General features: G+C 41.2%; 1 protein-coding gene across 3 annotated transcripts in view; it reads right to left on the bottom strand.

Annotated features, from left to right (window-relative positions):
- PPP6R2 (protein phosphatase 6 regulatory subunit 2) overlaps nucleotides 1-26355 on the bottom strand; it is a 100063-nt gene that overhangs the window by 14001 nt on the left and 59707 nt on the right. For all 3 annotated transcript variants that reach the window (XR_014319160.1, XM_082780974.1, XM_082780973.1), the window contains 14 exons: nucleotides 25620-25746; nucleotides 24968-25120; nucleotides 24113-24316; nucleotides 23392-23456; nucleotides 19278-19393; nucleotides 18248-18333; nucleotides 17821-17901; nucleotides 16109-16206; nucleotides 13390-13447; nucleotides 11763-11890; nucleotides 10734-10909; nucleotides 9017-9179; nucleotides 8497-8585; nucleotides 7107-7314 (listed from right to left, as the gene is read on the bottom strand). Coding sequence is in view for 2 of the 3 variants with exons in the window: in XM_082780974.1 (XP_082637100.1) it covers nucleotides 7107-7314; nucleotides 8497-8585; nucleotides 9017-9179; nucleotides 10734-10909; nucleotides 11763-11890; nucleotides 13390-13447; nucleotides 16109-16206; nucleotides 17821-17901; nucleotides 18248-18333; nucleotides 19278-19393; nucleotides 23392-23456; nucleotides 24113-24316; nucleotides 24968-25120; nucleotides 25620-25746 (1752 nt within the window). In the remaining variant the exon portion in view is untranslated. The remainder of the gene's footprint in view (nucleotides 1-7106; nucleotides 7315-8496; nucleotides 8586-9016; nucleotides 9180-10733; nucleotides 10910-11762; nucleotides 11891-13389; nucleotides 13448-16108; nucleotides 16207-17820; nucleotides 17902-18247; nucleotides 18334-19277; nucleotides 19394-23391; nucleotides 23457-24112; nucleotides 24317-24967; nucleotides 25121-25619; nucleotides 25747-26355) is intronic.

Raw genomic sequence — 26355 nt, 5'->3', positions numbered from 1 at the left:
GTACTATATATGGCTTCAAGAAGGCTTTCAGTGCCACTTCCCAAATGCACACATATTACTTCAGACAGGAGGCTTGAGAAGATGAACCCTGACTTCCAGCTGCCCCTGGGGAATTTCTCACCTTCCGCTAGAAGCACCACGAGGACGATCCTGCGCAAGGTCTATGACTTGCTCATCCTGCACCCGTGTGAATTCTCTGAAGAGATTTGCTTCTCACATGCTACTGAAAACTCAGAGCTGTCTCAGCTAATGAGATTCAACTACACGAACTTGTTTTTTAGAGAAAAATTGCAAATAGATTGCATGGAGTTCTCAGCATTTACACCACATAATATATTACACGTACTACAAGAAATATTTTATATCCTCGTTGCAGACCTCAGGTGCTACAGAATGGTTGTTTATTTTTTGCTTTAGTGCCCAAATCCAGCAAATGCAAAGCTTCCTCAGCCTAACAACATTACTGTTTTCCTTGCAGTGCAATTTCTTCCTAGAAAAACAGGATTAAACAAGGACATTCACATTTTGTAATTACTGAGGTTGTCACAAAACCATCCTGTATCAAAACTAACACCCAATTAAAACACAGGAACATGCTGTTCTGTTTGTGAAGATGAAAACATCAGGAGCTTGATATCTTCTGATATCAAATCAGTTCTACCTGTAGATTTCCATTAGCTTTATGGAGTAAATTTTAGCATTGCAATTTTTTGAACACCTCTTTTCTTTCTGCCCAGTTTCACTTCTTGTAACATTTCCACAATACTACCGCAAACCACACTTCTCCATCTGTTTTCTACTGTTTATTGAGAGCCTCTTGCATCTAGCAAGATAAATTAAGCTGTACTGGCTTTGCTGGGGGTTCAGATATGCCAAACTGGCTCTGAATTGTACTACCACGCTATGGCACCTAATGCAGTTTCTCCTGAGGCCAAGTCCCACTGATCTACATCTCGCTATCAAGGGACCTGTGAAGAACTCAGGCTGTAGTCACAAATGAGCTTTAAGTAATTCAGGAAAGATTTGACACTGAATGGATCAGCCTCAGCTGGGGTTCAGTTCTACCCACCTCTGAAGCCCACTACTGTGGCTCCTGGGATACACTTTGGGTATATTCTAGTCTCTTTGGTAAACAGTCAGTAAGTATCATGGACAACAAAATGCTGTAAAGACACACTAGGAAAAACAGTGGCACCATGAACGAAGAAGCAAGACTTGGATAAAAAGCGTACCTAAACACAAGTCTCATGCGGAGCCCACAAGCAAGTCCTTAAAAGCCAGACTCTGCAACAACCGACCAGAAGACAACGTAAGAGGTGCAGCAGCCCCAGGCCACGCGCGCTGCCCCGCGGGCTGCCAGGTGGGTGCTGGGTGAGGATTACACGGGGTCACCCAACACAGGAGGTCCGAATGCCAAACGTACATGCAAGCTTACATTAGAAAGGCCAATACATGTCGGCATCAAGATCCCACCTATGCCAATTCTGGCACTAAACGTTCACCTCTGATTGAAAACGTGGTGCAGTGGGACCTTGGATTAGTTGCGCCACTTCCACTCTCAGAATAAAAATACACCGATATGCAGCCAATGTTATAGAAAAGCTGGAGGCATGCTCCATGCCCAATCTTCCCCAGCATGCTCGTTTCTCCTAATCCTCTTTTCAAAGCATTCCAGCAGCTCTTCCCAGCTAGGCAGAGACGTGAGACAGAAGCAAGGCACCCACTTCTCGCGCCGCTTTATCATGCTCGTCGTGGCAAGGGCAGATCGGCACGGCATGCAGGGTGGGCAGTCAGCAGGCACAGGACAGAAAAACGCATCCCAAAATGGGAGAGCTCAAAACATCCACTGTGACAACGTAACTCCGCTCGGCCTGGGGAAATGGAGGGCGCTTGTCTCTGCTGCACGTCAGCCCCGCGCCGGCCGCTGCGTCTGAGCTGTGCCAGCAGGAGGGTGTAAGGCTTTCACTGCTGCCAGAACCCACGTTTAGTGCTTTCATCCCAGAACTGCATGTGATCAGAAACAAGAGGAGACTTCTACCGTGATTTTGCAGAAATGGCAGAAATTGCTGGTTTTGTCTCATTTTCACCTCGGTTCTAAGGAAACCACTGTGGCACTTACAGCGGCTGCCTCCAAAGCTCAGGAATGTACAAAATCAGAGTCGATATTATACTGGCACAAAAGAAATGCATCTGGTTTTAGCAGATAGCAAGCAGCACTTTTCAGAAGGAGCTCCAGCCTCCCCTCTAAATTTGCTTGTTTCGGTTGCTTATCAAACCATCCAGCAGAGGAGGCAGTGGGGAGAAGGGGGCAGTGAATGAACATATCGGACAATTAAAAAAAAAAAAAAAAGCAAAAAAGGTTTAAGAAAAAATAGCATGAGTAGTTAGGTAAGGTTAATAAACTGAAAAAGAAATTAAAAGTTACAAACATCCCAAGCCCACTATCACCATACACAGCAAAAGCTGTGTGCTTTTTAATTTTTTTCTAATGTGCAGCTCATCTTTTAAGGATCTGCTCAGAAACCTTATTTGAACAGCTCAGCAGTGAAATACTTCAGACAGCTTTTGAAAACGTAAAGAAGTGCAAAAGCTTGCATTAACATCATACAGCTAAAAGTTAAGCAGACAGACAGGGAAATGCGAGCCATTTCCCCCAGAAAAGCACCGCTCACGTTGCATACGCTTCGCATCCATTACTTGCTGCTGCACTCAGCGCAGGTCTCGCTGCTCAAGGACCAGGAGAAGTGCGAGGCTGCCCAGGCCAGCACCGGGCAGAGCTTCCCAGCCTCGTCTACCCCTTGGTCCCACAGCCCGGGGAAGCCCCCGCAGCGCGGGCAGCTCAGAGACCTCAGCTCAGAGACCTGGCGCCGGCTGCTCCTCGCCGACCCCTCGGTCACGGCGTGAGCACTGCCAGGTCCTTCTGGCACAAAGCACTGCCAGCAGCCAGTGCTGCTGAGATGCAGTGTGTACTCCACTACTTGCACAAGAGGCAGAAAGCTTTCAGAAGCTTTGGAAATGATTAAAATTGTAAGTAAAATAAGGACATGTTGTAATAAAACAAGTATTTTAGAAATACCTCACAGCTCGTAACTTGAAAAACCTGGAGTCTCTGGAGATTGGAGGTACATGCTGAGCTGTGTTTCTTGAACCTCCTGCTCAGAGGTCAGAATGATATTTCTGTCATCAGGTATCTGTCCTTTCTAGACATGAAAGTTTACATGCTTTCCGTGACATACTCTTCAAATGAGACAGTTAGGAGATGTGCTTATAACACAGTGACTTTCTCTTTTTGTCTCTGATCTCATCCAGAAATTACATCAAAGTCTTGCTAGTCTAAACAGTGGCTGGGAAACATCATTTAAATGAATGATTTTTTGAAAATAATTATTAAGAACCCACAATTTAGAACAGAAAGCAAACATCAGAAAAAATAAGTACTCTGTTAAAAAATAAAATAAAATAAATAAAATTGGAAAACATACCTAGTGTTATTTCATGGCATATTACAGCATCCAAGTAAAACAAAAATATTTGTTAGTGGTGGTGTGAGAAAGTCCCAAGAGACTTTATCCCTGCCCCCAGTTAACGCAGGCAGCGATTCCAGCAGTGGGTGCGTTAGCAAAGAGCAGTCAGCAAAGCTTCCTTATGGTCATCCTGAACCGAGCGTGAACTTTCCTTTAAAACCATAATAAAAAAATCCTATTTGCAGAAAGAGCTCACAAACAGGTGGAACGGCAGAAGCTCAAGGACACACGATGCATGGAACGAGTGAACACCACATTTGCATTTGCACATTTCATTAACGGATACGCTGACTGTGCGCATGCTTTCACAAGGGACTACACAAAACCTCCGATTCGGTTATTTATTTCTGCATATTATTTCTAGGATCTGCTTGATCTGATTGTGAAAAGATGAGCTTTCTTTCCCAATGGTCCAACAGCTCTTTTTTCCAGCCCAGTGTAAGTAGCTAACAGGAGCGACTACTTGTCAGGTGGATGTTTGGAACCCTGAGCACGTCGCCGTCATACATACCCTCTGACTGCAGGTCTAAATACTCTGAGCAATACCCACAGCAAGAGAGAAAGGCGGCAAGAGAGGCAGAAACAAAAGAGAGCAAAGAAAGGAAGAAAACAGTAAAGATTGATGAAAAAACAGACAAATGAGTTAACTTTGCAACCTTATCTCCAACTGGGGTTCCTTCCAGGTGAATACGCAGGGACATTCAGAAGGCTCATTCAAAGGGAACAGTCACTGAACACCACGTTTCCCACATAAAATTCAGATCAACATATAAAAAGTAGAAGATTCAATACACCATAAAAAGCGTATTTCTCAAGCCCAACACACAAATCCATAAGCTATCAAATTGTGAGATTTAGCAGTACTGGAAGCTCCTTAGTGAGAGAACTTTTACCAAACTACTTACTTTTCACAAGAAACTACCATGTAAATCAGATCTGGGAAGTTAGCTAACTACATCTGAAACATCTTCTTTATATGTGATTTTTAAGCTACGACTCATTTTACGGGCTACCTTAAGCAGAACCTGCCATGAGGGATGTTTTTACCAGGCCATGTGAGGAGAAATCATTAACTATCTGGAGTTTCATGTTCGGGGTGGTGTGGGCAGGCAGAGAAGCATCAGCAAGTAATAATAACACCATGAGCATGGAGTGCATTTAGAGGCAGGTACTGGAACATCTGGAGCTTTCATGACCTTGGTGACCATAGAAACTGCAGAGACCTTAGGGAGCTCCAAGGAATATTAAAGATCTTCACTGTACTGATCTCAGTACTGGGAAAAGACTAGAGGGGGGGCAAAAAAAAAAAAAAAAAAAAGAACGACTTGTTTCTAGACTTGTTTCTACAGGAACAGGAATGTGCTTTGTTACAAGCTGAGTACTTCTGGGGAAAAGAAAAATAACTATGTTTTAAGCACATGCTTAAAAACAGATTGAGTCGCTCAAATTTGAAACTTTATACCAAAAGGACTCGCCAAAGCCAAAGCAGGTATCCGGACCTAGAACTCTCCGCATCCAATACTGGAGGTGGGGCAGCACAAGGCTGTAACACAACTGAAATTTTGCTTCTAGAAAGCCACCACATATTCAACCTAGAATATTCTTAAATGTTTAGTACAGTTAATTTACTTGGAATCATTAGGGAACATGGTAAGAAATAAGTATATTCTCTACTGGCCATTTGAGTTTACCTGCACCTGCTCCAGCAGAAGACAGATTGGTTTGGGGGAGTTGTGGATATCACAAGTTTCTACTATCGTCACTGGTCAATACAGCAATTCCTACACTGTAAGAAACTCATCTACTAAACAGATCTGGAGCAGCTGAAATCACAATCTATGCAACAGGTTTCTGTCTTCCCACAGCTTCTATTTTTGTTTTTGGCTGTGGTTGTAGTTGTGGAAAGCTACAGACACCTTTAAAGTGGAGTCTGTGGTTATTCGAGTATTTACTTTCTTTGCCAAAATGGAATTACTTTTGTAGAACTGCAATCATGCAAAACCAAGCAGGTTCTGGAAGCCTTGTACTTACTGACAGTACTCAAGATACATACGCTTATTTAGAGAGAAAAACATTTGTAATTGCACTGCTTGGAACAGCAGATACAGCCTACAACAGCTAGCTAGCCAAATTAAAAAAAAAAAATCCCTATCCCTGCTAAGCAATAAATGAAAGACTGTGCCAAATAAGATTTACACTGCTACTGAGAATTAAGACAGATAGTTACATGTGTAAAACAACTCAAACACACCATGTATTCAGAGAGGAAAAACATCTGGAGCACAGAATTTGTTTTAGACGCAAATGCCAATGGATTTAATTACATACAATAAAAACTGAAAACTGGAAAAGGAGAGGCTGCTTCTAGCACAGCAAGCAGTATTCTTATTTTTCTCATTTTTCATTTTTCATGAAGCCAGTCTGCTTGGCCATGCCATCCTTATGCATACAAACTAGCTCCATTTATCCAAATAGCTCTTCAGATGCAACCACTGTAAGCAAACCAATCTCTGGAATCTCACTCACTTCAAGAATGAAGAGTCAAAGGCCATTTGAAGCGGATATCAAAAATTAAAAAACAGTCTAGTTATTAAAGTTAAATTCAGGGTTGCTTAAACCTTTGGTTTACTTCCTCACATAATTTTACTTAGTTCTGTAATTTCACTTGCTCGCTGAGCCACTGCTTTTTAGCTCCCAGCAGCTATTTGCTGGAGTCTGTACACACACCAGGCAGCTTGAGTTAACTATCTAAAAAAGTCACATAACCACAGCATCTTAAAAACTACGTATCTGTTCCTGAGTTATATGCATAAAATACAGGAACTGCAGCTAGCTAAATCAAACCCCAACCTATCACAGGAGCACAGAGGGGCTGAGGTTGGAAAGGACCACCTGACACCATCCAGTCCAACCCCCCTGCCCAGGCAGGGTCACCTAGAGCATGTTACACAGGTTATGTATCTGTAAGGAATATGAAGAAAAAACAAACACGTATATTAAAATTGGGTAATATTTCTTGGCATGCCAAGGTGAACTAGGTGCCTACTCTTTGCAAAAGCAACTTCTACTCTCAAATCATTAGAGCAGGCTGGAGTTGAGCACATGCAGTTCCAACCAAATTGCTGCCCAAAAAACTGATCTCAGGAACTGACATATCTTTTGGGGACACCTTGTACTATTTATCTTTTATTGTTTATCGTGTACTACTTTGAGAATGAGAGAAAAATGGCAGCTTGAGGCATTCAGATCTCCCTGCAAAACAGCACACTGGTTCCATGTCAGACCTTGTACTCCCCATCATCTGAGGCTTTGTGTGACTCCCCTGTGCAATCTGACCTGGCATCCCTGCCACCAGGCCAGGCCTAAACTTCCTGGGCAGCGAGACGGACAGATGGGAGATGCTTCTGTGACGTGGCTTGGTGGCTAAAATGAGCCAAAGGTTTCTTAAAATGAGCCTGTTTTAAGCATTTTATTAGAACAGAATGCCTGGGACAAGAAAGCTGTAAGCCATCATCACGCAGGACTTTGGGAACACAGGAAAAAGCAGAGATCTACCCCACCCCAAGGTGATTCCTTTCGCACCTGGTGAAAACTGCCTTCTCATTCTTAGCATCCACGGTCAGCTTGATGGTCTCCTGGCCTGAGCCTGTGCTGATGGTTTCCGTGACCACGTCGGCTTTGTCGTCCTCCTCATCGCTGTCCGAGCCGCCGGAGGAGCTGCTGTCCGAGGCCACGAGCGGCGCCTTCCTCGTAACGCAGACGTTCCAAACGCAGGGCGAGGCAGCGCTGACTGAGAGAAGCAAACAGCTCGCGTTGCACAACCAACACCACCTCAGGAACCACTCCGCAGCACGACCCCGCCAACTACCGGGATGCAAACAGAGCGTTCACAGCTACTGCCAGTTTTGAGACAAGGGTTTCTGTGCAGATCCCGCACTGACAGCACACAACATTGTTTTTGTAAGGAAAGAAGAAAACACGGATCAGTGTTCTCCATCGATAAAGTCCTGCCACCTCACGTCCGATTTTAGTACACGCTGCAGAGCAGACTGTTTTCTTCACTCTTTGCAAAGCATGCAAAAGGTGATGACTGAGAGGAGGATTAGGACAGTCCTTGGGACCCCAGCCGACTGCAGCTTAGCTCTGAGAAGTCCTTACTGGAACATTTAGATATCTATTCTTTCTGAAGTGTTCACTGGTTTGAATTCCACAAGCACCCTGGCAAGGACTTTCCTCTCAGGAAAGAGGAAAAGAAGTGCTGCAGTCTCAGAAGGTGTTTTTCTTCCCCAAGTTGGTATCAGATGTTCACTTAGCTTGATTTCACACCGTGTCTGACTGATGAGCACTATCTGGGCAGATTTAAAAATGTGCATACACAAAGCAGTCATCACCTGCTATCTGAGCTCTGCTGAACTGAATCAATCTTGAATTCAGCTGGAAGAGTACACCAGAAAACGCACGCAGCAGAGAAGTGCACTGTGCTGTCCATTCCAGCGTTATCCACCTCTCCGTTTTAACTACAGACAAAACCTTGGTTTAGTTATACAAGGAATTTTATTTCTCCTTCCTCAGAAGGGATGAGGAAAGAAATCAGGCTGAAGTTAACCAACAGACCTGGCACAATTACCTGTAAGATAACTTACAGTAACCTTTTATTTTTTGGTAATTTTATGATCAAGTATTCAGTTAAAAATAGGGTTTTTCAAAAGTTTACAAATGAATTGTCTCTGTGACATCAACTCTTCCTAACTTAAACTTCATCTTCTGCTTGTTGAAAAGTATTATCCCCCAAAATATTCAGGGTTCTGAGTTACTGTTTTCATAGGCTGATCTCTGTACAAAAGAGTCAAGTCAAGTAAGATAAGGCAGACAGCAGGGGAGGGAAGCTCTTCCTAGTAGACTCAGTATGCCATGCAGTATTTCAAACAGCTTAAACAATATATTTGTTTTGCCTTGTAACATTCTCACTTACAGTTCTTGTCCTGACTCTGCTTCGGGTTTCCCTCTGAATCGTTGCTTTCTGTGTCCACAGGAGAACTGCATCGTGGACCTGATTCTGAGCTAAAGTAAGGGAAAAAAAATGTTGAGAATGAAGTACAGATATCCTGGTTGTGCTTCTAAGTATCCCTGAAAGAAGGGCTTAGAATTAGAGCACTGCTCTTTTCTTACATAAATACTCAGAACTTTTTACAAACTTCTTCATTTACTGTTTTCATAGTCCCAGTGTAGCAGCAGTTACAGCACACACAGCACTGCTGCATCATACTGCATGCTAACACCAGTTAGAAGCACTCGAAGGCAAAGGGAAAGATAATGCCCTGAGCCAGAATACTCACACAATATGAAAAAACAAAAGGGGCAGCAAAGGGAAAGGAAGGAGGAGAAAGAAAAAAAAAAAAAGATCACAATCATTGTATTTCATCAAGACATATTTACAGTATTTTTTTATTCAGAAGTTAGAAAGAAATGCAAAGAATTTATGCCTCTTTTACCAACAGAAAGGCTGGAAGTCTGTAAACTTTGCCCATCCTTTCTCCTCTGGCGCGGTGTTCTCCGGGGCTGCTGAATCCCATACACTTGATCCAACATCCATGGCAACACAGGGGGTGGGGGGCTTTGAGTTCACGGGCTCAAACACAGCTGTCCATCCAGACCCTGCACACACAAAACAACCCACTGGGACTCAGCTGAATTTTCAGAATCTTCAGCCATCCTAAAAGCATTCCAAAGTGATTTGGATCACTCCAACGAGATCCCAGAGACAAATAAAAAAAGAGTCCACCCAATGGCACTCCTTCAATACCTTCAGGAAGCTGTCTGTCTCACAGGTTACAGACAATTAGCTCCCAAATTCCTTTTCTGATAAATATTAATGTTATCCACAAGAGAGAAGCATTAATTAAGAAAAATGACTTTATGAATTTCTTCACTATTTGAACTGGTGCTTTTCAAACAAACTCTGTGCAAGTACCTTCATTTCTTGTCAAAACCTAAGTGGCAAGATTTTCACCCATTTCAATCACTAACTGTTTAATTCTGGAATTACAGGTAAGGAAGTAATACATGGATTAAAACATTTAATATCATAAAAGTGATCTGGAGTAAAACTAAGAGTATAATATTGTTTCTAAGATCCTAGTCCGCTCACTATTCATTAGAATATTTTATTCCTACAGATAATAATTTTTGAATAAGCATTTCTCATTATCTATTCTTAAGAAAAAGAAAAGATTGCAGAAGACTGTCATACAAACGGATCTGCATGTAACAAAACTCAGAGAGGGAGAGATTATTCTAACCTACACTCACTCAAAATTAGAACCAAAATTTGAACCAAAGTCTCCGAACAGGTAGCTACTCTGATGTACATCAGGCACAGGGTTGCCATTTGTGTCATTTATACTGTTTCTTTCTAATACAAATGGAAAATATCTGATACTACTAAATGGCTGTATAAAACTGATTACAGGAATAAAAATGGGTTATATCTACTAATACAAAGATATCATCTAGAAAAATAAACATTTTTTAAACAGAAAAGATTTGCACCAACAGCAGGTACTGCACCACAGGCAGAGAACAAGGAACTTCTGGGAAAACATTTGTGTCCCTTTACTTCTGTTGGCTGAATTTGTTCTGCTGACAACACTGTGTGCCTCATGAAGTTACACAGCATCACTTGTATCGTGGCATGGGAAAAATCTGTCTACCTACAGTCTTCCATGAGGCACTAAGAACGGTTTTACAACATGCAAACTGAAACTAGAAGAGCAATGTGGCAGAAAAGGAAGATACAGGGGTTGTGGAGATACTCAGCAAGGCTCTGTACAAAACTCTCCTAATATATTGTAAGGAGGACATGCTCCTCTACTAATACTTTATTCATTAGTTTTCACACTAAAGCACCTAGTATTATTATTGCTTTTGTACCTTTGTGGTTGTCCTAGTGTAACTGAAGCAGCACACTGCTACTCTGGAGAAGCTGGACATGGCTCAATCTCATTGATGTTTTAAAGGCAAAAAATGAAGACTGAAATTCACACTTCTCACCTATGCAGGTGGAAATACAGAACAGCCACTGAAACTAGGCAGTCTGCAAAGTGCTATTCCACAGAGATGATTACAGATCTCATATGAGATGATACAGATCTCATCCCGGTTTTTAAATGGAATTTTTCAAATGGGATGATGCTGTTTTGAACTCTTTACCTTCAGAAGAGTCTGAATCTTTCTGCTCAGAAACGTTATTCTTGTTGCTGTTTGCTGAGGAAGGAGGCACCTGCTGTTCTGTTTCCTCTTCTTCTTCTGAGTCCACACTACCATCATGATCTCCATTCTCAAGATCACTTTTTGATGAGCTCTCTGAGGTCTGAGATGCTCCAAACCTGTATCACAGAACTTAGAATTAGAAAAACCCTGACATCATTCAGTTCATCTTTCAGCTGCTTCCTCCCTGCCCCAGGCAGAAAGTAAAAACTGTCAACTCATAGTGGGCACTTCTTAGATATTTCCACTGAAGACCCTAAGGGCTTTGCTTGTCGAAATGCATCTGCAGAGCTGTAACCAGAAATAAACTGCAGCAACATATTTGGGCTGGAGACTGATATGAACAGACAAAACAGTAGCAAATGAGAGGAATGCTGGTTTGGTATCAACTGTGTGTATTAGCAAGACAACCCAGTTTTTAATGCTAGGCAAACAGACATCAAGGTCTTGACCACTTTTTCTGTCTCATTTGATTATATTTTCAGACTTGCAATTAGAGACGTGACTTTATTTAGTAACCGACTATATCAAAGGATTAACATTTGTAAATGATTTGCAGTGACAGAGATGCACCATGGGACGTCACTCATTACGCAAAACATTATTTTTCTTTATTTGGCATTTTGAAATAGGATATTCTGCCTATTATCCTCAGTCTTACAATGCTTTCAGCATTGTCCCAACATGAGGAAGGAGTGGGTTCTAAGTATTTCAAACTGAGTTTTTATTTTTTTTAAACCTTTGACAGTGGAATCACTGATTAGGTGCTTCTGTCACAGCATTCCCTCAAATTTTATCTTTTCACATTCAAGTCATCAGCTCTTTTTTCAGAAGTGTAGCATGTAAAGCACTGTTTTATTCCAGAAAAAGGTTTCACAGCACATAAATAACAAACAATTAAGCATATACTTAACTGAAATGTACAGTTTCATAGCATTTGGAAAAAAAATTGATCTTTCATTTTCACCTTACCGTGTTCTTGATTTAACTTGTGTTGCATAGGTTATCTCCTTCTCTTCCCAGATATCTTCTTCCTCCTCATTGTCATCAAATTGCTGGATTCGTTCATTGCAGCAGGCTTCAAAGAGGGAAGCATTGGGCTGAAACAGTATTATAAAGAAATCAAATTCCACTCACTCTTTGGAGACAGAAACAAGAACTTAGATTATAAGCAAGTCCATAAACCAGCATTTGTACACAACTAGTACCATGAAGGTGTTGGTGCTTATTTGATTTTACATCCCAAGCTGTGTAACAAGCAATGCTCCGATGTGCAAGAGTAATAACAGCATGGTACAGAAGCAGCAAGCCCATGATACATCAAGAAAGGAACAGAACAGTCTCACCCTACAATACTTCCAAAGTAGGAGGAACTCCTGCACATTGCTTCATAGCTGTTCTATTATATGAATCTCTTTGCATCCCTCACTGTGGTAGGGATATAAAGTCACGGTAGTATGAGGGCTGGAAAGAATTTCCTTAAGAATAGATTCACAAACTGACCAGCTTGGAACTGAGAGATTAAAGCGATGCAATCTGTCCCACTTGGGCTAAAAATCCACTGAAACAATTTGTTTCTCACTGAACTCACTGAAACACAATTTGTTTCAGTGAGTGCATTCTTCTTGACAGAATTACAGGGAAGTTCTAAGTATGATGATAATTAACTCATGCACACACACCCACCCTTCAAAGCACATAATCCTCCGGTCTGGAAATGGCAGTTTTTCAGACACTGGTAAAGTGAGGTTTCCCTCTAAATATACAAATGATCTGCCCATTTGAGCTTTCTGGGATCTCTGAATTAAGGGATAACGCTGTCTTCCAGATGGTGCACAGTGCACATCAACAGCTGTATTAGAATTCCATCACACACACAGTCTACTAGGGGAAAACCAAAACCAAAACAAAACAAAAAAACCCTCACCCAAGCTAAGATAAGCCTATCAATAACAACTGGTGGCTGCAGACTTAGCTGGCAGTTTCATGAAGAACTCAAACTTTCTGCATCTATAGAGCACTGCCTATCGCAGCCAGAAGGGGGAAGAAAAACTCTTCATACTACCGTTTGAGTGAAAAAGAAAGTATGTTAAAACCAAGGAAACCTAAGTCTTAGTATTGACTAAAACAAGCTTCAGTCAGGACAGATGAGCCTCGAATCACCTCTTTTAAGCCACTACTCAGATTCTTCAGTAAGTACTGATTTTGGTCAATAAAACACAAAAGGCAAGATACAGCATGGCAATATTTAGACCCATAAGAAACCCAGTTCTCTATTTATATCTTTTCTTGATTGGTGTATGGAAAGATTATCAAAGTGAAAATAGGGACAACAGAATAACACTGCAGATAAAGTAAGATTCCTCCAATGTAAAGGGTGCTACTTCTGGGGATCCTCATCAAAGCAATAAAACATAGGGAAATTCTACAAGGGTGCATTTAATGTCACAGTTCCTTAACTAGACTCAGCTACCAGGGCACCTTTTACCAAAACAACCTAACGAATATTTCAATTTCAAAATAACAACAGCTGATTCAAGCATGAATTAACTTGCCAGAATTCATCCTGTTAAATAAATATCCCCAAATACCCACTTACACTGTCATCATCTGCATCTATATTGAAGTTTATCTCTGCAATCCTGTCAAAAGGAGCACTGCAAAAAGAAGGGAAAGAAGCTTCAGTGACAGCACAGAATAACAAACAGCATTTTTCCAGCCCCAGCACAAGTCCAGGAGACATCTAACCACAGAGGCACTTCATATAACCACTCACTGCCTTCTGTGCTTGTTCCCTCAATATTCTCTGCTGTATTAAATGCAATAGTTTCCTTTCCTTGAGATGAAATAACACTTCATATTTTTGAATATTTTTTTTAAAATGTATGATATTCACTCCTAGGTCTGATTCAATACCTGAGTGGAACCTTTGGCATTATCTTGCTGATAAGGTATTTTGAGTTTTCATGGCTACCACAGCAATGTCTGGCTGTTATTTTGCAGCTCTTATATTACTTATGCAGTGTAAAGGCCATCTTCAGATTTTTCACTGAATCGCTCCAGCTGAATCAAAGCTTATACAAAAAGAAACAAAAAAAAAACCTAAAGTAATAATTAATTAAAAACAGAAAGAGCTGCATCCAACTGCTCCGGATGCCCGTACTACATTCACCAAGAATTTCATTAGGTTCCTCAGCATGAGGCAAGACCCAAAGATGGGACTGAATGCTGCACGGTGGGCATACATCCAGAAATATCCTCAAAGGACTACACCTGACTGTTTTTAACATAATTACAAGAACCTCAGGGAATCTTAGAGTACACAGTGGCTCAACACCTCTGATGCATTACTAAGACAAGCAAAGTCAAAAAAAATCAAGCAAAAAAATCATTAAATAACCCAATTTCCGATCTGGACCTGTGTGTGTATTATAAGAACAGCAGAGGGTGCTACAGGTCAAAAAACTCCAACCTACCACCACAATTTGGGCCCATGCAATGTTTTTCCACTGCATCTAGTTATCTCTACGTTCGGACAGTGTTATTTTCCTTTAGAGAAGACTGATTAGTAAAAACCATTGTTCTGCAAATCACCAGGACATGGAAGCATGATTAATACTTCTTAAAATATTAAAGTTAACTATCAAAGTTTTCAACAGCTGGAAAAACAAATGACGCAGAGCACCATTCACGGAAGGCTCAGCACCAGAACAGTTCTGTAGTATATTCTCCTTTCCAATTGCAAATACAGAGAAGTCTAGCACATCTGTTACAGACTTTGTTCAGTTTCACGTTCTGTAAGTACATTAGTTTCCTTCAGCAGCTATTCATGTAATTTAACCCTTCCTTTCCACTTACACACAAGTTCAATATTTGATGTTGTCTGGTAAGACTTTTTATTTTTAATGTACATTACTAAGTAACCCATATTCAAAGAAATCTCTCATTCTAGTCTGGAACTTATAAGACTCATTGAACATCTTGACATCTACAGTGCTCCGAAAGGAAAGATGGGCTCTAAAACCTTCCTCCAGATTAGAATTACAGCTTCCAACTGTCTGGCAAACACAATGATGGAGTTCCTGAGACTGTAATGCCCTCAGACTCTCAGAGCTAACAAAAATGGAAGGCCATCAGGACAAGCTACTTTGATTCATGCTTGAAAGCAACTCAGTAGCAGCTAAACTATTTCTACATTGTCATTTCATTTAAGGTATTTCACAGAGCCCAGTAATTGCTAAAAATATGGTCTTTGCAGGACCAGCAAAAGAATCCTCAATAAAACAAATCTGGAGCAGCCACAGAGCAATAAGGTGTGCCCAGAGCATCCTGTGCTAAAAGCTTCCTGCTTCAGTCAGAATTCCAGCACACCAGGATCCTGCAGGTTTTGCACAGCAGACCCCAACATTTGCTGGCCTATGAGTATCAACCCTCAGGACATTATGTACAGCAGGTACTACCACATAATCCCTCCCTGACACCTTGGACAAATACTTCTTGTGATTGAAACAAACACTGCACGAGATGAAAGTGAATGGGCAAAGCTGAGAAGCTGAATGCCATGCTGGGTATCCTCCTGGAGCACCATTCTGCCAATAAATGTAATACTAAATGGTTATAGCTCTCCAGTTTGGACAATCAGGATAACTGCACTCCCAATAACTTTCTTAGCTTGGATTTTTGAGGTGAGGAGACAAGTTGCAGTTTTAATTGTGTTACAGCAGTTCTTCTATAAAAGTAGCATGACTTTTAAACACTGAATTCAGCAAGTCATGTAAAACTAAATCCACAAATCTTCCTTCTTTTAACAATTATTTTTTCCTGCCTTAGAAACATTTCCATATTCATAAGTGAAAAATGGCTAATTGTTCTGTGGACTTTATCAGAACACCACTCTTTTACTCCTACTTTCAATAAAGACTTAATGCCACTGGCAAATATCTGTATAATTCCCTAGAGTTAACTCTAATGCTTTGCTTTTTGTGCAGCTAAATTTATTCTAGGATATGGCTGGGTAATAATCGCATGTTTTATTAAAGTGTTACTCGTCAAAATGAATAAGTATTTTTCCTTAAATCTACAACTGACATTGTAGATCAGAAAAAAAAATATCAATAAATATCTATTAAGATATATAAAAAGAGCAACTGTGAATAAATTGTCAGATGTTTCCAGGCCATTGACCAGTCTTCTGTTTGTTTCAAACCAAAGAAGGTGTACAGTGAGCTTCATTTTAAAACCTGAACCACACGAAGAAAGCTTAGATGCAAAGAGGCTTAAATGCTCAACATAAGCCTCTTGAAGTTTTATAAACTTACTTTATATTATCATCCTGGTCTGCAAACTCCTCATCGTTAAAGCCAAACTGATCCACGAAGTTGGCTGTCATCTGCTGGATCTGGTACTCAGAGAAGGCCTGAGCAATGGAACCCAAAAAGAGCTATCAGATAGGTGTCCAGAGATATTCAATTAAGCTGGCTGAAAACACATTTTCTAAGAAAGCACTAAAATAACAGCAAACTGATGAACTTTGAGAAATCACCTACTCCAATCCCCTTTGTCAAAGCAAGACCAAACAAACTTCTACAAGTCCTGGACACATGCTTCTCTGATCTACTCTTAACTTCTTCCAAAGAGAGTTATGACTTTTTTCTAGGAAATCATTTGTTGGTTTCATTATTCTCTGTGTTATACAAAGAACATTGTACTGGTTTTTATTCATTTGTTTGTTTTCCCCTGATGAACATGAAATTTACCTTGCAGCAACTTAAACCCATAATGGACATCGAGAAGGTATTTCTGGTTTCCCACTGCAGCTTGGGTCCTCTGCTCTTCAGCCTGCATGCAGGATAATTGCCCAGATATTCTTTTGGTCACACTCTTGCCTACTCATCCATGTCTCGTTCTCTACGTATGAAAAGGATTGATTCTGCCTCTAAACAGAATCTTATGCTTGCTTATATGCATTGTATATTTGTCAGATCACTCCTCCTATTTGGAGGATAATTCTGAATTCTGTGGTTGGCCCACTCCAGCTACAGCTACGAAATTCAAACACAGCAGGACTTTGCCATGACTCCACCGCAGGTGATGTGAAGTACCCACATTCCTGTCTGAGGAGTTCTGCCAGCTCCTGTCAATACTTTTGTTAATACTTCTCACAATAAAAGACAATTTTTTCATAAAAACGATGCAATTTCCTTTTTTTAATGAGCATTATAAATATCAGCACAGGAAAAGAAAAGTATTTGTAATGTCAGTGTAACCAGTTGAAGTATTCGGACAAAAGAATAAACTTTTTCAGCTCTTTTTAACCCTTAGCTAGATTTCAGATTGAACATGTTGAAACTTCTATTTTCTGTTACCGCTCTTCATGTTTTTAGCATCAAAAATGGTGGGGAGGAGATTGCCTAAATTCTTCATCCTGAAAAGCAGCTTGCAAATATTTGATGACCCTTCACCAAATTTTGAGGATCCTGACTGATGTCTTTGCTAAATCGCTTTGATTTCCTCCGTTTCTCAAGTTCAGGCTTTTTACTGCTCTTACTGCTACTGTTTAATGATCTTTACTTGCTAACATTTTAGTATGGCTCTTCCAATCTTTAACTGAAGTCAGTATAGCTCAAGAGGAAGCAGAACCCCCCTACCAGCTCCAATTCTAATGCAGGTGGGTGATGCAAACTACCTTGTTGGCTGGGAACTACACCACTATGCCACAGTTTGCCTCCTACACCAGGATGACTCAACCCACTACTGTGCAGAGAACCAGGAAAGAGAAAGAAATATGCAATGTCTCACAGGAATTTAAGAGACATCATGTTTCTGGGACTTGGATGCAGTCTGAGCCAAATTTATTCCCAACTGGAGTCTAGATTGAAGCCGGCCACTTAAGTAACAATACTGGAAAAACACTTAAGAGCTGAACACACCGAGAGTAAAATTTACAAAGCTGCTCTATAACAGGAAGGATTTAAGAAGAATCAGAGAAGGAAACTCCCCGGCAACAGTGAAAAACATGTTGTGAACTCACCTGTTGGAGAGAAAGTTCATTGGGAAAAGCACTCTCAATATCTTCATCCTCACTGGAAGAGTGCAGATGGTGAGTGCTCACCTGAAAGAAGAAAAAATAAGGACAAGGAAAAGTTAAGAAAGCTCAAATACTTTAATTCGAAAATTAATTCTTCCCCAGAGGGCAGAAACTGTCCCAGTGAATGACACAGAAGCATGGACTGGAGTTTACCAACACAAATGAGAGCTGCTGCTAGTTGAACTATTATGGAGTATATATATACATGTATACGTATACATGTACGTATATGTTTACAGACACTCTGTCCTTGAAAGCATACTGCATGTAATCAAGAAGAAAAAAAACAGCACTATCACTTCTTTTTTATTAAAGAAATTCCAGAAGAGAGCAGGCCTATCTGAAGTATGCACAACACCACTGTTCTCACCAAATCCACTGTATTCCTCCTGTTTGTTTCCATCAGCGTCTCTTCTACAAAACTCTCCCATCTCCCTCTGCAGTCTTCAGGCAGCTCTGTAAAACAAAGGTCACCAAAAAGATTACCACAACTCAAAGAGAAAGGCTCAAAGCCAGTGAGTCAGTCCCACTGGTTACCTGGCAGCCTTTGGGCAGACACAGAGACCTGCAGGTGAGCTAAGTGATGCACTGTGTAAGTGCAAACCCAAAACACAGCATTGTATGGGCTGTGAAGACAGTCAACTTCATCCCAGCCAGACTCAGCACAGCAAAACAGTGGAAAGAAATAACAATGACTTGTGAAACTTTCAGCCTTTACTGAAATATTTTGAAGTTATCAATTTTAATGTAGATATGACAACAAACCAAGTCACTACATTGTTTGATATGCTCATGAGAAGTCAAAAATGGAAATTCAAGTCATGTTTGTAGTCACTGTTTCTGTTAATAGATGCAGATGGAAAATCTTATTTTCTCTCACACAAAAGCTCTCAGATAAAATTAGTTCTCAAAAAAAAGTCCAGTGAAGATATGATGGAAAGAGCATGAATGTCTCTGATACAGCGGAGGGGTAGGGCCTGTGTGATCACTTACTCTTGTCTCTCTCCTCCTCTCAGACAGGTCTAACAATAAGGAAGTATATAAACTCCAGCTATAAACATCACCCTAGAATGCTGTAAACCAGCACTCATAGGAAGTACGTAAAAATCCACATGAAAAGAAGCATTCTTTAGCACAAAAAGATTACCTCCAGCCTCTGGTTACAAAACCAAAGTTCCAACAGCTTTGACATGAGTGTATGAAAACAAGGAGTAACTGAATTTGGTCTGTTTTTGTTTTTTTTTTTTTTTTAATTATGGCGATTTGTGATATTTAATTAGTAATCCTTTTCATTACAAAAGGGACCCTCATGTAATACAATACAGTAAAACTTTCCCAAAAGGCCTGCAAAGATTATTTAATTAAGGAAAAAACAATGGAATGGAGAAAGGAGATTATACCTTTAATGAACTCGCTAATCTGAGTCTGCATGGGGCCCTTCTCCATGTTCTGTACCACAGCATTGGCTATCCGGGTGAGGTGGCCCATATTGCCTCGCCTCATTCCACCTTCTGCCCTGCAAGGAGAGAACAGCCAGTAGCAACATAACCAGACACCGAGAGTCAGATGGTCACAGTCATAACCCATTTCATAACCCAGAAATGCTGCGAGCTCCCACTGCTGCAGTAGTTTGACATATGCAAGCGTTACTACAAGCAGCGTTAACATAAAAGACGCTGCAGCTCCGAAGCAGCAGGAGCTCTCTGCATTCATGCAGGCAGGGCACAGGATGAGTTTACTCAGAACAAACGAACCCTTCTGCATTTTTGCATGTATCGAGAGGAATAGATTATTCGTCCATTTCTGAATGCACTGCACACTCTTTGTAAGTGGCTTAAACTTTAAGGTAACGCAGTACCTTTAAAGATGAATGCAGAGTTCAATATTCTGGTTATAATTTTCAATAATGGAAACGCAGCAGTAAGAATTTACATCCCTCCTACTAAAAAAGCTTTAGAGCTTTACTTGCAATTGAAATATTTAGCAGATGAATTCAAGAGAACAGAAGAGACTTATCTGCAGCCACGCGTTTCTCCCTTACCAAAGCCCTAAGAAGCCAACACTAAGCCCAGGCAGTCTTTAGGCCACTCTGAGTTAGCACTGCTTCTCCTTCACTGGATAGCAAAGAAGGAATCCAAAAATCTGAGCACAAAGGGCCTGCAATAATTCCACTTTCCACAGTATGTAAACTATTTGGGAAGAAACATGGAAACACCAGTGGTAGACCACTGGCGAGGAATTTCACAGCACCATGTTTAGAGCAGCATTTCTGGTTTTAAACTGGCAGGTGCTGAAAATAAGCTCAGGCAAAGCTCCTAGACACAACGCTGCTACTTGGCTGTAGCATTACATTCATTAAAGTATGCCAGATACTGAAGCTAAGTTCAGAAATGATCATTTCTCTACGCAGCACAGGTGTATGCAAGGTTGACTCAAGCAACCACGAATAAAACTGGGGGGTCGGAAATAAAGTAAATAAAATAAAACCCTCACGAATAGCATGACAGGAAGTTTCCAGCTAATGTTAACTAGGTCTCCAGCTGTACAACTAAGCTTTCTTTCCTAGATGTTAACAGAGCCAGCACATAATAAGGAATTCCATTTTTCCTTGGGAGAGGGAAGGCACTAAATACATGGGAATTAATTCTGAGCTGGTGTCCTGTGCTCATGTCAGTTCTTCTCTGTCCTTGCTCTGGGGATTTGTGTGTAGCAGCCACAGCTGACAGAACAGAGCAAAGCCATCAGCCAGAATCAGCTCCTTGTGGCAACATGCAGTTACAGCAACATTTTCAAACTTTTGGTTTTCTTTATGACCCCTGCCCCTCTTGGAAAGTGCAGTCATCACCTCCTCAACATCTGAAAAGTTTCTACTGAAATCATCTCGTTCTTTCCCCTACTGCTAGAGCTGAACATAGCAGGTGAGGAGATTAGATCTTTTGGGAAGAAAACAAACAAACACCTGTCTGCATGTACCCACACCAAACACCAGTCCCCAAACCCAGTACCCCCAGTACCAACTGTCATGGTGTGTAGGTTCCTGCACCAAGGACAGCCCTCTAACCTGCACCCCGAATTCAGGGTTTAGAACTATTCAAATAAAAGTTAACACCTGCAAATGAGTTTTCAGTGCTAAGCTACAGACTTTTGGATGCAAAAGGCCATTTATTCTGTACCCAGCCCAGCAGGAGACAGCCCCAGTCCCAGCCCAGGAGCTGCTGAGTGCCCCGGTGCCCCAGCCCTGAGCCCCCTTGCACCAGGGCAGCTGCAGGTGGTGGGTGCAGCACGAGGAGGGGCACGCGGGCACACCTGGCTGCAAACCCCCCTGCACCTCCTAAAGGCTCTGCCAAACGCCCCCACGAGAGCTCTGGAGGACAAAGCCTGCTGGCAGACGGGGTGAAGGCACGCAGCCCTTCCCGGAACAGCAGCACTCTCCTGTTTCTCTCTGTAAAAACGCATGTTTTTTTTTCAGCCAGCTTGCAAGCTTGGCTTTCTCAAAAATCTAAAGTACGTGGTGACAGAAGCAGCCTGCAGCAATGCTGTGTCTGTCTCAGGTGCTGTGCTCTGGGAGGACCAACCGAGCTTTTTTCTTTCTGAGTTGAGCAGTCCTTAACTCACTGCTGGAATGCACACAGCAAGCATGTATAATTAACTTTTATTTCAACACCGTCATAAACTGCTATCAACCACACCACGCTTGGTGGTTTCTACGCTTACAGGAATAAGAAGGAAAAAAGAAAAGTGCTGCAGTAAGCTGCTGTTTCCTATAAATTCGTATTGATGACCAGAATTTACCTATTTTAAATTCTAACTACTGAGGCAAATGTACTGCAGTAAAATAATTACGTGCCGCATGTAGAAGTTAAGTTCTAGCAGTTACAAAGTCAAAAATGCAGGGAACACCTAAAACCAGGAGAACCCCAAGAGAAATTCCACGTTCCAACAGGAGAACACATTGCCACCATTCTCTCTGCTGATTTTTAAGAATTAGCTCCCAAGCTCTCAGCTTGGAACCTCTGCCCCTGGGGGTCCTAGGGCTTCATCCCATCCCCTCATCAAGCACATACCATTACCTTTGTATGAACTCAAACTTCTGAAGGGACACCATCTGAGATACCTCTCTGTTAGCCCAGTATTTATTTTCACCACTAAGATTCTTTGCAGCGTGGTGACTGGAACTGTTTGCCATGAAATATGCATGAGTCCTACTCCCCATCTAATTTAATGAGGAAAACTCTTAAGCAGGAACCACAGATATTTCTGCTGCCTCCAAAGCTGTGCACTATGACAGCTGTGCAATAAAACCATCAGCAAAATCTGTTATCAACTGCCCAAGGGGTTGCAGGCCTGACAACGAGCCTAAAATAGAGTGGGACTACAGTGAACTTTGAAGCTATAAAGAGAGAAAAACAAGGAGAAGGGACCAAAACATTCAGATGGGCTAAGAAACCGGAGTATAGGTAATACTTTCACTTCAATCTGTGTGGTGGTATTTTGTTTGCTTGTTTTTAATTATTTAGTTGTTACACCAATCAGCATGAAAGCAGCATTAGAGAAGGACCTGGGGGTGGTGGTTGAGAAGCTCAGCAAGAGCCAGCAATGTGTGCCTACAGCCCCCAAAACACCCATACCCTGGGCTGCACCAGCACCGCGTGGGCAGCAGGGCAGGGAGGGGATTGTCCCCTCTGCTCTGCCCTCCTGAGACCCCACCTGGAGCCTGCGTTCAGCTCTGGGGCCCAGCAGCAGGACAGGGACGGGGCAGAGCGAGGCCAGAGGAGGCCAGGAGGGTGCTGCAGAGGCTGGAGCCCCTCTGCTGGGGGGCTGAAAGAGCTGGGGGTGCTCAGCCTGGAGAGGAGCAGGCTCCAGGGAGAGCTCCCAATGGGCTGCCAGGGCCTGAAGGGGCTGCAGGAGGGCTGGGGAGGGACTGCGTGTGAGGGGAAGGGCAGGGGGATAGCTTTGAACTAAAGGAGAGGAAATTCAGGTTGGATGTAAGAAGAAATTCTTTACTACGAGGGCAGTGAGACCCTGGTGCTGGCTGCCCAGAGGAGCTGGGGGTGCCCCATCTCTGGAAATGTTTAGGGTCTGGTGGGAGGTGTCTGAATCTAAGCATTTTATACAGTTAGAATATTAAATGTGCAATCTAGGGCAAATAAGCTTGCCCATCTCAGTTTCTACACAGCTGCTCACTCTAGAGAAATATGATTATGCACTTATGAAAAGAAAAAAAAAGGAAGAAAAAGTTAAAATGCTATGTAACATTTTCTGACAAAGCAGGAAAGAAGCACATTGTGTATTTGGGTTGAAATGTTGTAAACAATAAAAACATTCATGCTTTCACATTTTACACCTATCTGGTGAATTTGGTTTTTAACATGCAAATAGTTGAAATCCCAAATCATAATCAAAATCCATACAACATTAAATTGTAAATAATCCAAATAATTGAAAGTATATTTCAAGTGAATATTCAACATCTGCAGCCCTGGAACAAGGCCTTCTGAACCCCAAATCCCTTACTGTATTTTGTCATTGGCTTCCCAGGCATCCAATATCCTTTGCACTAGGCAGCATTTCTGGAACAACTAGAGAAAAAAAAAAAAAGAGAGAGGAAGAACATTTCAAAAGTTTGCCAAAGAAATACTCATGCCTTAGGAAGCCTGTACTGAACTAGAGTTACTTTCACTCATTCCTTCACTCCTACTGAACAAGAACTTAAAGTTCAGCACTTATCTTTCTTAAGAGCTCAAGTTTCTTCTTTCTCATTTTTTTTTTTCTCAGAGGATCCATGGAAAACAGCAAAACATATAAACATCTTCAGTCTGGTTTTGAGCTTCACAAGCCCCAAAGTAGGAATAATTGTTGTCACTTTACAAATACAACAAAATGTTTCCATCATTAGGGCCAAAATAGAGAAGCTAAAATGTGGTTAGTTAGTTGTAGTTACTCTAACGGTTCTTTTTTTTTGTCCAAAGTTTATATGCATCTTTATAAAAAAATTAGAAGGAATTCACAAGCCCATTAAATGTGATGGGTGGTATGTTTCCTAGTAACCAAATGCTAAAAACAAATTTACAAAAGCAAATACAGTTCCAACCAGAACCGTCAGAACCAAGTTACATCCAAACACTTTTAAATAAACTCCGTGCTCTCGGACAGTTCATCACATCATTCCCCTGCTAATGCATATTCAGACTGAATCGATCAGTCTAAAATTCTCAGGTGACATGACCAGACTTACATGAGTAACCATGATATTCTCGGTATTGTTTTCTGGAGCCTCTAAGTTCTCTGTGGCCACGTTTCCATTCAGCACCTCTTCTTTGCTTTCTAGGTCATTAGTAGTTGTTTTTCCCTCTTGCACAGAGTGTGAGAGAATAGCTGCTATGGACAATTCCACTTGGAAATGCAAAAAGTTATTCCATGTGTATTTAAAAAATAAGTCCTGGAATAAAACGAGAAACAAACAAACTAAAAATCATTCTAAATACACTTTCCCATTTTTAACAATCAAATGATATTAGAACACTGCTCAAGTAATTGTTTAATCAGCAATTACACTAAAAAGAATTTAGGATCCACTTATATCTGAGTGTGCTCAGTGCTCTCTGCTCTGATGCATAATTAGCTATGAACTGAGCACAACGGAAACGACTTCATCGACAGGTAGGGCTCTTGTAACACAGGAACACTGAAAATAATGTTAGCTATTCCGTGAGTGAAAAATATTAACAAAATTTATAAGTATAAAAATAATTTTCTGAAAGACTGTCCTGCTTATAATGGCAGTCAGCTCTCAGCATTATGAGGCCTGTCTCCACAACGTCCCCGAGCTTTCTCAATAACCAGACTATTTGGCGTACGCACTACTGAACTCTTGTAACAATAAACTTGAAGCAAGATGTTTGGTTCAACATATTAAGCAACCGTAATTGTATTACAAAAGCTCCTTCTTTCAGCAGATTAGGGAAATAATGTGACTGGCACACATGAAACAAACTACCTTGCACTAAACAGATGAAAGGGAAAGTAAAAACGCTCTCGGTTTGAAGCCATTTCCCCCCCACCGTTTGCAGTGTCATACTGTATTACTCACAAGTAATAAATTCATGGTACTGAGTCTGCATAGTTCCTGATTAATACTGGGAGTGTTTGTGTGAAGCAGAGCAGCTATTAGACGAGATCCGTGAAGACGAGCATTCCCCAGTGGCTCTTCCAAGACACCAATTGTAGTTAGGATTGCTGTTTTCTATCAGAGAAACAGATATTGAGAACCTCAACAGAGATCAACATTCCCTTTAGTATATACGCACATCGATTTGCCTAAATATAACTACTTCTTTTTCTTACGTAAATATTCTCTGCAGGTAAACCTAAATTACCTTCCCACATAGGAACAGTGTCCTGTAACTATTAGATTTGTACTTCCAGAACTGAAGAGTGAGATCAAAATATCCACTAACTAGAAGTCTCTTTCCCTCCCTAGCCACCCTTACATAAACCATCGGTCACATCTCTGTGCTTCTTAGTTTTCCTCAAGTACAACGCACCGGCTTTCAATTCCTACTGCCTATTTCCTAAGCACGTGAATTATGAACATTAAGTGTGAATTTTTCTTCAAAAGATACAAGGTAGAGTTTGCCTGTCTCAACTTTCAGAAATACCCAGGAATCCCATGAATAAGTAAGAGGAAACCCTGAAATCCAAGTCAGCAGCAATTTGCTCCTGAGAAAGATGAGATGCCTTACCTTGGGAGGGCTGAGCAGCAGCTGGTGGAAATCTTTTAGCCTTGGTTCAATACCATGTAAGATGCTGCTATTGACAGTGTAAGACCTTTCAAATCCCTGAGTGTATGAGTCCATCAGTCCTTCCACCCTGTAAAAAACAAAAAGCACAACAGTCAAGATTTGACAAAATCTTGAAATGGCCTCTAGGCACGCTGTCCATGTTGGTTATTTTCTCTTGAAAAGCAACTATGAACATGAATAATAATAACAGACAGCTACTGAAGGTATTTACGTAACTATGTTATTATATTATTTGCAAGATGATATTCGCATAATCAAAGCTGTGAATGAGATGAGTGGGAAGACAGAGAACAAGCTGTCTGTGGAGCTGACAAAGACAAATTACTGAAGTGCTTCCTGGTTTTAAAACTTCACAAATATTTGAGGAGTAAAATGCATCAGCAGATGTTTATATCTATAAACATTTGTTAAAAACTAGAAAAAAACTTTCTGCAAGTGTTCCAAAAGATGTACCTAAGTATCCTATCTAGTGAAATGCTAGAGCAGACATGTAGCTATGCTCATAGTCAGACCTCTTCGCTGGTAAGCAGTAAATCGTAACAACTATTAATAGCCCCTTCCAACAGCAAAGTCTCATATTGGAATAAAATAAATGCTTTCATTTCAGCTAGGCAGGCATGTTCTAGATTGGAACACTTAAGTCTCTAACTCATAAATCTTCAGAGATCCCAAGCAC

The sequence above is a fragment of the Aythya marila genome (genome assembly GCF_965140915.1).
Source record: "Aythya marila genome assembly, chromosome: 1".
In the NCBI taxonomy this organism is placed as follows: domain Eukaryota; kingdom Metazoa; phylum Chordata; class Aves; order Anseriformes; family Anatidae; genus Aythya; species Aythya marila.
Note: the sequence above shows the minus strand (reverse complement) of the source record. Positions and strands in the feature narration are given on the sequence as shown.